The sequence below is a fragment of the Lissotriton helveticus genome, chromosome 2_2, assembly GCF_964261635.1.
Source record: "Lissotriton helveticus chromosome 2_2, aLisHel1.1, whole genome shotgun sequence".
NCBI classification, from domain to species: Eukaryota; Metazoa; Chordata; class Amphibia; order Caudata; family Salamandridae; genus Lissotriton; species Lissotriton helveticus.
In genome coordinates, this window is record NC_136060.1 from 417,339,167 (window position 1) to 417,354,296 (window position 15,130).

The 15,130-nt window shown below is 42.5% G+C and overlaps 1 protein-coding gene across 1 annotated transcript in view; it reads right to left on the reverse strand.

Annotated features, from left to right (window-relative positions):
• The window catches only part of POLR1A (RNA polymerase I subunit A), a 514,608-nt gene that overhangs the window by 68,003 nt on the left and 431,475 nt on the right, over positions 1–15,130 (reverse strand). The window contains exons 25-27 of the mRNA XM_078678659.1: positions 8,085–8,252; positions 1,701–1,836; positions 1,203–1,360 (exon numbers count right to left, since the gene is read on the reverse strand). Of these exons, the coding sequence (XP_078534785.1) occupies positions 1,203–1,360; positions 1,701–1,836; positions 8,085–8,252 (462 nt within the window). The remainder of the gene's footprint in view (positions 1–1,202; positions 1,361–1,700; positions 1,837–8,084; positions 8,253–15,130) is intronic.

The window sequence follows — 15,130 nt, forward strand, 5'->3', positions numbered from 1 at the left end:
CAGTAACAATGGTACCCAATTCACATCAGATATCTTTGCAGGCTATCTGAACAGAAACAAGACTGTCCATAAACGACATTGGTTTATCACCGCGATGGTAACGGCACTGTGGAACGCTTTAATAGGGTGATTAAGGGTATTATACAGCTACCTTGCAACAACAATTTGGTTTGGAAATCTGAAACCCTAAAGACCTTGTGGGCGTACCGCATCCCACCGTGCTACAGCACAGGTCATAGCCCTTTAGAACTTATGAGGGGCAGAACGCTTATGTCTAAGGACAATGTGGGTTGGGTAGCAGAAGCCAGGAGAGTGGACTGGTCAGCTGACCAAGTAAGAAGTAAACTGGAGGGAGCTCAGTTAGAGGTTAAGGAGCATTTTGACAAAAAACATTGCATCAAACCTGTTTATTTGAAAGCGGGTGATGTTGTAAGAGTATAAAAACAGTGGCTACACAGTCAAGGCACATAGTAAGTTTTCTCAACCTTTACTGTCAGCAGGTGTTTTGTATCTCTGCTTAGCTGAGTGACAGTAGGGTTTGGCATTTTTCTGTGTTATCTTTGTGCAAACGTGCGGTTGCTTCAATGCCAAGGGTTGATCTTAGCCAGAATAGTCATGATTCAAACTCTGCTCGCAGAAGTGCAGTGCGTGTTCGCCTTTGTGAGGGGGGGAGATGGTTGGACTACGAAGAGGAGGAGGTTACTCAACACAATTCCCCCATGAGCTCTAAGTTGTTCTCCGCAGACACTGATGTGACGCCCTGTGGTCCCACCCAGGAAACTCACGGATTATGTGTGCAATTAGGTTTTGGGTGGCTGTGTTTCCTGCTCACCCTTATGGATGAATCGAGTGATCTACAAAATGACTTAACATACCAAGTATATAACTGTAACCCGGTAATAACTAGTCTTAAGGACCATGATTCATATTCTTTACAGTTTGTTGGGAGAACAGCCTCGAGAATTATTGCTACAGTCTAGAGTCAGGAGCCTGTTATTTCCACATCTAACCAGCAGAGCTATCTAGCTCTTCAGTCTGAATCAATATTCAAACACATGTGCCAGTCCTGCACATCTCTCTTCAATATGGCTCCACTATCAAAAGGAAAATGTAACCATACATGGAACAAAATGCCATGCACACATTTTTTAAACAAGATTTTTTTAAACAATCTCACCTCCCAAATGTAAAACAGTACTCACTTGGTTTCCATGTAGCGTAAAATATCATTTGGCCTCAGGCACTTTTCCTGTTGATAAAATACATGTGGCAAAAAGTGGAATTTTATACGGCAGACATTGAATTTGCTGAACTTGCTTTCCACACGTAATGTGTCCTCCACTTCTATCTTCTCCAAAACCTAAAAATAATATGCAGAAAGTGGTTTAATTTTCGATAATACATTGGATAGTGTAACCAAACATGTATCTAGCGGGGTTGTATTGTTTATGTGACCTCCATTCTGTGTCAGAATTACTGGAGGATACTATGCACAGTGAAGAGAGAATCAATGCAAGACCAGGTACAGGTGCAAAGCCTCAGAGTCTGGGAACACTTTAACGCTGACTCTGGTCAGAGAACATCCTTGGGCGGTAAGCTGATATCATGATATTTAAATAGTACAAGGAACCCTGAAATAGGGAAATGGTGGTAGGAAGCGCAGGAGAATTCAAAATAAACATTAAAGCTCTGAAATTTACCTCTCCCAGACAAACTCGGGTGAGCTGTTTCTTCAACCTTTTCACCTTCTTTAGGGCTCTCTTGGTGTTGCACACAGGCACGCTCATCATTGGAGTTTTAATGTTCGCACTAGCTACCATAAGAATTTCCCTCAATCTAGAAAAAAATGTAATGTATTATGTATGCAATTAAATTATGCACAGAATATTTCACACACACACACACATATATATATATATATATATACAGTTTTGTCTACTTTCAAGAAGGACCTGGCTATTTTCTCTTGTCTCCCAAGCTAGGTAGGTTTTGCATATATGCAATAGCAGTAAGGAATCTTGGGCCAGATGTACTAAGCATGTTAGTGGTAGCTAATGCTCCAATTCAGCATTTATAACTGCTCAAAACCATTTTCATAAAACTTATTTCGACTCCTTAAATGGGATTCTGAATTGATATAGATTCAGTATATGGCAGTGGCATGATGTAGGCATCCCACCCAAATACTGAATTGATACCTATTGTCTTAATGTTTTGTGATTGAAATCTGGTAACAAAACATTCAAAATGTACTGACACCTCAAAGGAGCTGATATTGCATTCCCAAAATGGAAAGGATCCACATAGAACTCCTTCCCCTTGGTGAATATAAAAAAGAAACTTTGAACAATGGGTAGGGGTCCAGGGGATCATTGCAAACTCAAATAAACGTTTAAAAAACACAGAAAACCTTGAATTTACAAAAACATAAAAGCTCTCTCAAATTAAATGCGAACACAGACATAGTGGTTTGCTGACCCCGGCAAGCCACCATCCATGTGATGGCCTCCAATCGTAATGATATACAATTTGCAAACTAACTCATTAGTATTACAATCCACTATAATTAGACATTTTAAAAGCCGGTTCTTAAATTCTTTACAGGTCACCGAATACGATTAGTATTTTGCGAGCAGTAGATAGTACATCTGGCCCTAGTTCCTGGGTTCATGGTACAGGTAATTATTCAGATTAACTGTCAGTACTTTAGTCCTCCCTTGTGTCAAAGTGTTTTTTTCTGAAGTTTCTACAGTCCTTTATTCTGAATTAGCTAATAATATAGAACTGAGTGTCAATAGTGTAAATAATATTTTGTACCTAATCGGCAGAATAACTTTTGTATACATTTTGAAATCACACAGTGGTTTGACACAAGTTTCACCATGTAGTATTTTAATTTGGGAAATATGTGCTGGAGAAAAGCCACAAGATTCTGAGATTTGGAGCGCAGAACGGGGAACAGGCACGATACTGCAGCATTATTACACACAATATGCTTTATTGGGAAGTAATATTGAAACTTGCAAAAATGCGGCCCGGGTATTTCCACAGGCAGTATTAGTGCTCCCAAATCCAGAGCCACTCATACTGAGGGCCAAGGTGTCTTCTCTGGTTGGCCCTATCCAAATGCCTTTACCATTTTGATTTTTGTTGTGTCTTATAGAGACTAACTTCTAACTTGACTCTTATAAGATCATATCATAAAGGTTTCAGCCTGTTAAAATAATTCTAGCAGAAAGAAAATGAGATGGAATTATGGTGATCAAAATAGATCTGATAACCTTTCAACCTACTGTTGTATAAAAGAGAAAATATGGGATCTAAAATTAATCAGTTCTACAAGCAAATTAGTCAAGCTCTAAATATGTCAAAGGAGCTCTTCTATGTAGTATGGGACTTAATGGCACCCTAAGCCATCCATCGGGATGTGCCATTCCAATGACTTTTCAACACATTTCCTGATTGTTCTCATCCTCTATAAGCAACCAATCAAACCCACTGTAAAATAAGGCTTCCCTTTAGAAGAACTTCTGCCCATCACTGACAAACAGTTAAGTAATATTATACCAACCAGACATTCTTCAAGGTCACCTCATGACCTATGTGCAGGTAACATCATGAAACATCTACTGTGCTTTATAAAGGATCTGCTTTCTATTTATATCTGCTCCTTAGCCCAAACCACAGAATGTACAGAAGTGAAACCTTTTCTAAAAAAAAAACTACAAGACTTGAGCAAATTTTGTCATATTTCAATTCTGTCTTTTTTAGGATCACTCCAGGAAAAAAAGTTGCCTTTAATCAACTTCAACAATATGTGGAAGTGAAAGGTCTTTTGCACAAGTGCTAAGCAGCTTTTCAACACAGTTTCAGTACTGAGATTTTACTTTACTTTAGCTACCTTTGACAACCTGAAAAGGTTAGCAGTTGGTGGTAGTGTAGGAGCCTTGTTCCTGTTGGACCTGTCAGTGTCATTCAACACCATCGCCCCCAGTATCCCTCTGCACACATTACACAATCTTGTTTTCTCAGGGACAGTCATTAAATAGATCTATTCCATCCGGTCAGGTCGTGGCAATGCTTCAATTCACTTCGGCAATTCGCAAACTGAACTAAGGAAACTATCTTGCCAGCATTTTTGTTCAATCTTTAAATGCAACACTTTGGCAACTATGCTCCACCAGAAAATGGAAATATTCCATGTTTGCTGATTAGCCTCCAACTGCCAAGCTATTAATAAGAGTTAAAATCTCTTTCTATTCGACAGATGAGTAACAGCACTAACGTTTGTCATATTATATCCTGCTAAATTGAAGACCCTTTCCACTTCACCCGACCTCTAATATTAGGGGTCTCGCCAGCTGGCCCATTCCGCATGGGTTCGCCTCCAATACAGTTTGAAATCTTGGTGTCCAGACAGATCGAGGGCTTACTCTTGCCCCCTAGATTTCTATAGTTGCTGCCTCATGTTTCTTCAATTGTAGACTCTCAAGAAAATCCTTATTTACACTCACAAAAAACCTCTCCACACTCATGTTGTAAATGCAATTGTTCATATTGATGGATTGAGCAAATGCTATCTACCTCACATTGTCTCAGAAAAACCTTCATTACCTACAACTTGTACAAAAAGCAGCAACCAGATGAATCACTAAGACCCCACTTCAATTACCCATCATCCCTGTTTTGAAGTCTCTCCACTGTCTTCCCATTCAAGCCCAAGGCTTCGGCCATTGTCCAAAAAGCGATAAGTGGAAATTATTCAAACTGACTTTCCAACAAGTTCACTCTCCCCATTCTCTCCCTCAGGTCTATAAACCTTAATCATCAATCTATTCAGAGATCCCAAACAGTCACATATGGAGATATTGCCTTCGCGGTCACGACAGCCAAGCTGTGGAACACGCCCTTTCCTTTAATTAGACCCGAAAAAAAGTCTGCATATCAAGACATGGATTTTTAATATGCAATTCTGAATTATTATAGGTTTGTTAGCTTAATATCATTGCTCCCTTCCATCCTCCTATAGTATTTAGCTTGGCATAAAGTATTTATGTAGGGTGACAGGAAGCTATTCTTTAAACATGTGGCAAACAAATAAAATTAACATAACATAAAAACTGGCTATGCCTTCGAGAGAAGTGAATCGCCCACTGAGCTTGGTTTAAAACACACAATTTGGTAATCGGTAAGCCCATGTGTCTCTCTACCTTCATAAATGGTGGGTCTGATAGCCCAGTGGACTAATACAACACAGGAATCTTTTTACGACCCCACTCAGCTTATCCAACCCAAATCAATAAATTAATAATAGTGAGTTGGTTAACAATAACTATGTGATTTAGCTCAAAGAAATTAATGGGTGAAGGTATGAATTATGAAAACATGCTATATAGGCACATGATCAAAAATCACCACTTCTGATGTGATTTTATGTGATTTAGATCTGATGTGATCAGGCAGCATTTGCTGCTAGCTAACTATACAGAGTCCCCCTCAGCAAACCCATGGTGCTCTGAACTGTAACCACACTGGGGATGCTATCACTATCTTCAAACAGATACCCTTCTCCCCTATTTCCTTGTCACTTTTGCAGCACAATTTCACACAATGCTCATCCACACTAATATTGGCGGCCTGAACCATTCTGATGTAATGATCAGTGACTCACTTTGTAGCACTCTGTGAGCACATTAGCATCATCGTCCTAGCTTGCCTGCGCTAACAGGATTCAAAGGAAGAAAAGCCTGGAGGTTGTCACAAAATGTCAGAGATAAAGGCTTTGCATCTTTGGAGGGTGTACTTTACATTGGTATCCAAACAAGAACATTTCCTTTGACTCTAATAGAGTCTCAAGTTATTTGGAAATGGCAGGGCCCACGTCAAAGACATTTTGGCTCTTGCTAGGCAATGGAGCTACTTTTCACCCAGGGCCTGTATTTCAGTTCTTGGTACTATCTTAGGGATGTTTACCTTCTCAATGAAGCATGTGTGGGAAAACGAAATCTGGACACAACTAAGTAGAGTAAGAATATAATGTCATTTTTAGAGAAACAAACTTTGATCATTTAAACAGGGCTCTGGAATTTAATCAAATATCTAACGTCAAAGGGATGGGATGCTTCAGAAATCAAGCTATCCTGTAAAAAAATCCACTTATCATTTTTGGAGTCATTCATTGAGATGACAAACTATGGCAGCATTCTTTTTATATTAGAACCCAGGTAATAGCCTCTCAGAGTATGCAAGAACTCATATGTTATGAGGGTTTGGATTCTAGCAAGGATCTCATTTGCCCCTTTTCTCGAAATCTACATACGGGGGCTGAAAGTAGACGTGAAGTGGTAGTTCTGAAATTGGAATTCCATTGCGAGTCTTTGCACATCCACATATTTAAGGGTATTCACAAATACCTCTTCAATCTCCTGCCACATGGGAAAAGGGTTGACTTGTACTCCTGACAATGAGAGGAATACAACTTTTTTTTAGGGAGAGGAAAAAAGGGAGTGTAGGGAAAGAGAAAATGCACTAGAACAGAATTTTGCATGAGCAATGCATGCACATCTGCTTATGCAAAAACAGAATTAAATTAGTAAGTCTGCTAAGAGTATGGGTTCTTGGCCTACTTGTGTAAACTATTATGACTGATGCAAGTCCTAAATCTGCACCAATGTATAGATATACAATTTTAGGAATCGGGCTTTTAAAATATTTAAATTTTGCCCAGATGTTGCTGTAAAGGTTTTATACGAATTCTCTTTCAAATATCTATACTGTGATTATGTAAACAAGCAGTCAAAGATTTTATCCGTGGCCTCAAACAATATGTATGTGGATGGGCAAAAGGAAATCCGCGCTGCAGTGTAAAGTATAGAGTCTGAACTTCCTTGAGGGAGCAGATAACTATAATGTTTGTTGAACATTCCTGGAATCCGTTATATGAAGCAACTGAAGATATTTCTTCTTGCTTTAAGAAAACGCTTACAATATTCACAATGCGCATAATGTTTTTTAAGTGCCTGTGATGTTTAGGGAAGAAACTAATTGATATTCGGTTTGAGTAATATTGTTTAATTTGCATTACAGTTTGACAAAGTCTATCTTGCATATATAGCATCAGCAGCAAAGAGCATGTACTCACAATTAGATGGTACATGCCCCTATAGTGAGAGAGGAGGTTATGCTCAAGGATGAGTACCACGTTGATTACGCAATATCATTTATCTTCTACTTTTCAAGACTACCAATATTTCACTTCTACACAAGTTCTAAAACCTAGAGAGATTCATTCCCAAGGTGTATCAGGTCTATAGATCGGGATAGATGATCAAATATCAAATGTTCATCTTGTCTTCAGATATCCACTGTGACTCACAGACGTTAATGCCAAGAAGAGTGATAAGCCATAGTAACGCTATCCAGTGTCTTTGTTTTGACCTTTAACCCATTACTCTTTCTCAGTACTGTTAGCTTAGCCTAAATGCGGCAAATGTGTGGTTCCCTCTGGAGTTTATGTGGAGAATGGCCGAAACGTGCATTGCTCCCTTTGGATCCAGACTAGAGTGTTAGTGCTTTCTGATGCAGGGTCCTTTAAGAGTTGGGCAAGGCACATTTCTGGCAGGGCTAGAACAACATTTAAATATTTAACACATTTTCAGTTTTCATTTTAATAAAAAAAAATTAGACACAGACAAGCCAGAATAAAGCAAACAAGTAGCAATAAAAGAAAGAGGAAAAAAAGAGAATGGAGGAACACAATGCAAAATGGGAGGCCAGCGAAGGTAGGCCAACCACCCCCTCACTCCACAACCCCCAATAGGGTAAAACAAAAATATTAATTTAAAAAAAGACGCTACAACTTACAAACACTGAATTTCATTGTTTAGTGTCTCTACATGCCTTTATGTTCACAAACAAGAGGTGGCTGTTTGCTGTTTTTTAACTGCATGCAGAGTTTGTGCTCCAATGGTGTCATTCAACCTATAAAACCTCTTCTCTATTGGGGTAGAAGACATTTGTTGTTTGTGGCAAAAATCAAGAGAGGTTGTGCTGAAAAGATAAGAATGGCAAATCAATCTTCTAACCTAGGAATACCCAGCGTGACATTCATTTCACCACGACCTGCGAAGTGGAAGGTGTTCAGTGTCATCTGTGTGGAAGGCTCCCCGATACTCTGGGCAGCAAGAAGCCCCACTGCCTCTCCGGGGTCACACAAGGCCCGCTGCCATTTCAAATGAAGCAAGGTCTTCAATCTGAAACACAAACAAATAAACACATGTAACCACAAGACTTTTGGAATCCATTGATTTTCAAAACACTGTTAATTTTGATGTGTGCTTCTAGGTAACCATTAGTTCAGGCAGAGGGAAAGTGAGGAGGGGGGAGGGGTTTACAGGGGTAGAATGGAGGCAAGCAGAGAGAAATAGAAAATGCAGGGCTGGAAGAAAAACAACTGCCTGAAACTACTACTAAAGTATATTCTTCCCCAATGACTAGCTAAGCTGCAAGATAAACAAAAATCCACATCCTCCTAGGAGGATAACCAGAGATGGCAGAAAAGGCAGTAGAATGCCTTTTGGACTGCAACACCAAAAGACATATGTGTAGAAGAACAAGTTACTTATTCCTTACCTTAGAATTATTCCCAGGCCTCAGACTAGATCTAGAATTTTTTCGTTCATGAGCAGCACCCCTGTGCGCCAGTAGTTGACATTATTCGGCTCAGTTAACTTAGTCAGTGCTCAGTTAACTTATATAGGTGTTCCCAGGCGCACTGACGTCAGTTACTCTTTGTGACTTTTCACACCAGAAGCACGGAGCCACGAGGTATACTGACAACTGGTATGGATAACTATGGCCCTGAAAGTGGAAAAGCCTTGTTTCTAGAAATCAGTCGGCAGAGTGGGGAGGATGGGTGAGTCGGATAGAAATCTGTGGCTCCATAGTCTACCAGATAAGGCATTACCGAAGGCAAGTAACTTGTTCCTCTGAAAGAGACTTCCAGCAGCAGATTCCTTACCTTAAGATAGACACCCAAGCAATACCGCCTTGGAGGTGGGTCTGCCGACCAATTTCACACAAGGGAAGTGCTGCAGGAATGAACGGGTAAAGACCCGACTCTCCACACAGTAGTGTTTGGTAAACGTGAGCAGGGAAGCCCACGCTGCTGCCTGGCAGATGTCCGGGACCGAACTCCGGAAGTGAACACAGTATGTTTATGGATTAATAAAGCGCATGGCTGCCCGAAGGCTTTCCAACACTGAGGAGAAGGTGCCGTCAGGTCAAAGAGGTTATCGGGGAAAGAGCCATGTTTTAAATGTTTTCCTAAATACCAATTCCTCTTTTAGTAGTTGGTTTCTTTAGTAGGGAGTTCCACAGGCTAGGGGCCAGATGTGCAAATGATCTTCCTCCCCATCTTGACCTCTTTATTCTTACCTTTTTCATGAGCAGATCTGAAGAGGATCTTCGAGATCTACCAAGAACATAAGGAACTACAAGCTTTTTTATTAGGGCCCGGCCTTTGTTGTTCATGGCTTTGGGGACAATACAAAGCGATTTAAATGTAATCCTGGCTTGGATCGGGAGCCAGTGCAGTACTTTCAGCGCGGCTTCCGCCGAGTTTTGTCTGGGAATGCCCAGCAGTATCCTGGCAGCGGCATTCTGAACCAGCTATAGTTTGTTCAGTACATATTTGGGGGCGCCCAGATAGAGGGAGTTACCATAGTCCAGCCGTGATATCGCCATGGCCTGAACCACAGTTCTCTGGGTTTGTTCTGGGATAAGAGGTAGAATCTTCCGGATCATACGAAGTATTCCAAAACATGTGCTGCCAGTTTTTTGGCTTGTGACTCCATCGAAAGGCTGTGGTCTAACCATACTCCCAAATTTTATACAGAATTTTCTGGGACTGGGGGGTTGCCTAGTTCTGGAGGCCAGAGGATGATGTTTCTAGGAACAGACTTATTTCCCAGGAACATAAGTTCTGTTCTTTCTCCATTCAGTTTTAGGCTGCACCTGTTCATCCATTCTGCTACTTTTACCATGCAGTGGGACAAATTGGTGTGGATGGATTGTGGGCCCTCAGTCACTGATAGTACCAACTGGGTATCATCTGCGTATGATACAATAGATAACCCAAATTCCTGCACTATTTTTGCAAAAGGTTGCATGTATAAATTGAATAGTGTGGGACTCAGGGTGGATCCCTGTGGTATGATATTTGCAGGATATCTGAGAAGTGCTCGCCTTCCATTATCTGGAAGAATCGATCTTCTAGGAATGAGGACAGCCCTTTCAGCACAGTGTCTGTGATGCCTGCTTCCTCTAACCTGAGGATCATAGTGTTGTGATCAACCGTGTCAAAGGCTGCACTAAGATTGAGAAGCAAGATTGCCGCTACACACCCCTGATCTAGGATTCCCTTGAGTTACTTCAAGTCAAGTCAAGTCAAGTCAGATGATTTGTATAGCGCGCTACATACCCAGAGGGTCTCAAGGCGCTTGAAGAAGGGTGGGGAGTTACTTGTCGAATATCCACGTTTTGAGTTGCTTTCTGAATGCTAGGTGGTTCTGAGTAAGGCGAAGGTGAGTGGGAAGTGAGTTCCAAGTTTTAGCTGCTAGGTAGGAGAAGGATCTACCTCCCATGGTGGTTTTGTTGATGCGAGGTACAGTGGCAAGGGCTTGGTTGGAGGATCGTAGCTGGCGGGAGGGGGTGTAGAAGGATAGTCGTGTGTTGAGGCATTCGGGTCCGATTTCGTAGAGTGCTTTGTGTGCGTGGGTTAGGAGCCGGAAAGTGATCCTCTTATTGACGGGGAGCCAGTGGAGGTTTTTCAGGTGATCAGAGATGTGTTCTCTACGCGGGATGTCTAATATGAGCCTGGCTGAGGCGTTCTGGATGCGTTGTAGTTTTTTCTGGAGTTTTGCGGTGGTGCCGGCGTAGAGGGTGTTTCCGTAGTCCAGTCGGCTCGTGACCAGAGCGTGACCACCAACAGGGCGGAGTCTGTACTATGGAATAGCACTGGTCCCTGATTGCTCAGCAGAGTTGTCTGAATCAGTGTTCACTTGCAGGGAATATATATCTTTTTCACCTTGTTTTTAAAAAACCTTGCAAGCTCGTTGCCTCTCTCTTTGGAGTAGAGGAAGCTTTAGCTCTGGTGGAATAAGCCCACAAACCCTCAGGGGGTTGCTTCTTAGCCAATACGTAGCAGATTGTTATGCAAAGGACGATCCATTGTATCCTTCTCTACTGCCCTTCCTTTCTTCGTTCCGACATACCCCATGAAGAGTTGATCGTCCATCCGGAACTCTTGTGCAGTCAAGGTAGAACGACAATGCTCTTTTTGGGTCCAGACGGTGAAGCTGCTTTTCTTCCTCGGAGGGATAAGGCGGAACTTAAAGAGTAGGCAGAGTGACGGTTTGGCCTACATGAAATAGAGTGACCACTTTCGGAAGAAAGGAAGTTCCAGTACAAAGCACCAGTTTCTATGGGTAAATGTTAAGATAACTGTCTCTGAGAGAGAGCTGCCTTGGAAACTCCAGCGAGCAGAACTCCGGACATTGCACATTCTCATTCTTTGGAAAACAGATCTAACCAAGACTCTCCCCACTGCTGAAAGAGACCTTACACCACCTCCGGATGGAAACACCATTTGTGATCCCCTATGCCACTTTGGCTGAATTTGTCCGTCCTGGCATTCACAGAACCCACCAGATGTTGAACCATCAGGGATATGCCCTGCTATTCCAGCCCTGTGCAGAGACGCAGGGCCTCTTGACAAAGAGTCTACGACCCCAACCCACCCTCCTTGTTGCAGTACCACATGGAGATGGTGTTGTCGTGAACTACTGCACTTGCCTTCCCTGGATGGAGGGCAGAAAGTCTTCAATGCCATTAGGATCGCCTGGAGCTCCAACTAGTTGATATTGAGCTCGGGTTCCGCCGGAGACCAGAGTCCCTGTTCTCCACCTCGCCGAGATGGCCGCCCCATCCCAGCAATGAGGCATCAGTTACTACTGTCAGATCTGGTAGTGGAAGGGAGAGGGGTCTGCTGCTGACCCAATCACGGTTTATAAGCCACCACAGCAGGTCCTTCACAGTTCCTTCCAAGATCTGGACCTTGTCGGAGAGATTCCCCTGACGCTGTGCCCACTGGAACTTCAGGTCACAGTGGAGAGTCTGCATATGCCAATAGGCATGTGCACAAGCAGAATGCAGGAGGCCAAGAGGCCCAGCAGACTCAGAGTCAGGCTCACTGAAATCCAGGACAGAGGCTGAAACATCGTTAAAATAGCCGGAATATCCTGGACTTCCCCTTTTGGGAGCATAAGCCCGAAACTGCACTGTGTCCAGAACAGCTCAGATGACAGGAAGCATCTGAGAGGAGTCAGGTGTGACTTTGGCACGTTGATAGCGAACCCCGGTGAATGCAGGAGGTCTGCTGTAGTCTGGAGGTGGAGGAAATATATTTTACAATAAAAAGCAACTGCAATAAAACACTCACACAACTCTTAATAAGTATAAGAAACAATGTGTTTAAACAAAGCAAAATAAAATAATTTGACATAAGAAAAGTGTCTTTTGAACTAAAATATTCAGAATAAAAACCAAGGCCCTGGTTACAAGTGGGCGAAGAAAGGGTGGAGTAATTACTGCAACCGGTAAATAGCAATACCACAGATACACTAGGTGCGCAGATTATGTTTAACTATCAAGTTCCACATATATCTGAATGTTTTCACACATGTTCTCCAAAACACTTATCAGGGGAAAATAGCGTGGATTGCATGAATTACCACAAATATCTGAATTCAAATCCATCTGAACTACCATTGTGAAAGGATCAGAATGTACTGCTCGAAATTTGTAATCAAGTCCATAAAGTTGCAATAGGTAATTAATATGAATATACTAGTATGTTTTTCTGTGAATATTTATCACACTTTAGGTTTAAATCTTTTTTCATTGTAATTATTGCTGTGTTCACACGTGCTTTGATTACATCACATTTCGTAGTCTCCAGCAGCTATACATTACATCCTTTATTTCAACTTTTAGCTGAAGATGCATATTAAACATACATCAAATAGCATGTGTTGGTATTTCAATTGTAAATAATGTGTCTATTATAACCCCCAAACAAGAAACAAACTAGAAAACAGCCCCCCCCCTCCCAACCGCTACCCGGGTATTCTCATTTCCACCCAAACAGGTAAACGGAGATGAATCTGGGATGAAGTCATATATACTCTGCGGGACCTAGTATGTATTTGTTAGTCTAAGGGAGCAGAGATACTTCGGGCATGTGATTTCGTTAACTTCCGTCACTAGAAGGGTGATAAATGGCTTGCATACTTCCCTACATGTGTCTTCAGAATTTGTCAAAGTAGCATTGATTCGCTCCATTCCCAAAACATACCATAATCTGTGGAGCCACCCCAGATACGTTGGCGTTGTTGGCGTCCCCCAATGTGATAAGATGCTCTGGAGAGCGGCCCCTAAAGCTAAGCCCACCTGTTTCCCGCTACGAGATTTTAAGGGGAATGTCAATGGGTTTGGTAACACCAATATAATATAAACCAGTGATCGAGGAATCTGCGTATCGAACTTCTGGTCAATCTCATCTAATATCCTAGACCAGTACGATGCCAGTACGCTACACTCCCACAGTACGTGCAACAGGGTACCATCCTCCCCGCAGCCCCGCCAACATTTAGGACTTCTGTCTGGGTTCCCTTTGTTAAGCCGCTTTGGTGTCAAATACCAATACGTCGCTATCTTGGTAGCAGTCTCGGTGCTGGAAGGATTTTGTGCCGTATGCCTGGCCCTAAATATATTTTCCCCCACCTATCTCCTTTGCCCAGTGTTTCTGTCTAGGGGTAGGTTGCTTGGGGGCAGGCTGGCGGATCATGGCATAGAGTTCGGAAATTAATTTCTTATCGTTACTCTTTACGACTAACCATTTTTCATATCTCGTCAGTTTCCTACTGACTTGCGGGCGTATGTTGGGCTGAAGCAAGCAGTATCGTCGTTGCAGGTAGCGGAACCGTTCTGACTCTGCCAGTGAATAATCCTGACGCAGCTGTGGGAATGAGATGATCCCCTCGATGTCAAACAAGTGGCCCACCGCTATATGCCTTGCTCTCAATACCCGGGGTGAATTCCTTATTTTCAAACAGTGGTGAAAATGGGGAGGGAAACATCGTCAGTTTTCGTTTAACAGCCACCCCGTCCCACACCCCCATCACTAATTTTGTAATGGGTGACCGCTGTAGATTCTCCGGTCTGTCGGTTTTCCATAGGAAGAGCACCTTCCACACTGGGAGTCCCACTATCGCCCTATCTTGGAATAGCCATCTTTTTTTCTGATTCCTCTCTACTCAGCTCCACCAGATATCGCATCTGAGCTGCCCTTAAGTAGTCCATGAGGTTTGGGATCCCCAGCCCCCATCCTCCGGGGTCAGGTAGCTCAGCTCTCTAAGCATACGTGGCTGCGCGCCCACCCATATCCAAACAAAAGGAGTCTCAGGGGGAAGAAAAGGGCACAGGCCGCCCCCCACTCAAACCATAACACACAACAATCGGCCTGTCACCCAAGACACTCTTAGAAAACTGCTAATATGGCATGGATACTGGTGATACAAATAAGCTTTATGTATTATCACCGCCCCTCAATCTTTCTGGTGATTCAAATCCAGCCAGGTGTCAAACATCAATGCGGTACATCCACGGTAACCAAACAATCTGTCGTGGTACCACCACCCACCAGACACCACTTGTGGAAAAAGTGTGGAAATGAGAGTGAGCCCCTCACGGAAGAACCGCCAATCGGGTTATCTGACTCACAATTGCCAGTATACCCAATTATCATCATTGGTGACTCACTCTCATAACAGTGGGAAAAGGAAACAGAAAAAACTAACAACATGTAACAGTGTTTTTTCGATATCAGCCCCACAATCTGCTGATAGTTCCTAACAAAACAAGACAACGTATTGCCCTTGTTGTGCTTCGTGCACAATTAACACAAACCACAAAACCAACAAACCCCCAGTGAGAAAGAAAGGTGAATCTCACACAGTTAAAACAGAAGAGTTCACTGGCCACTCATGATTTATTCTGGGCTGTGAAACCT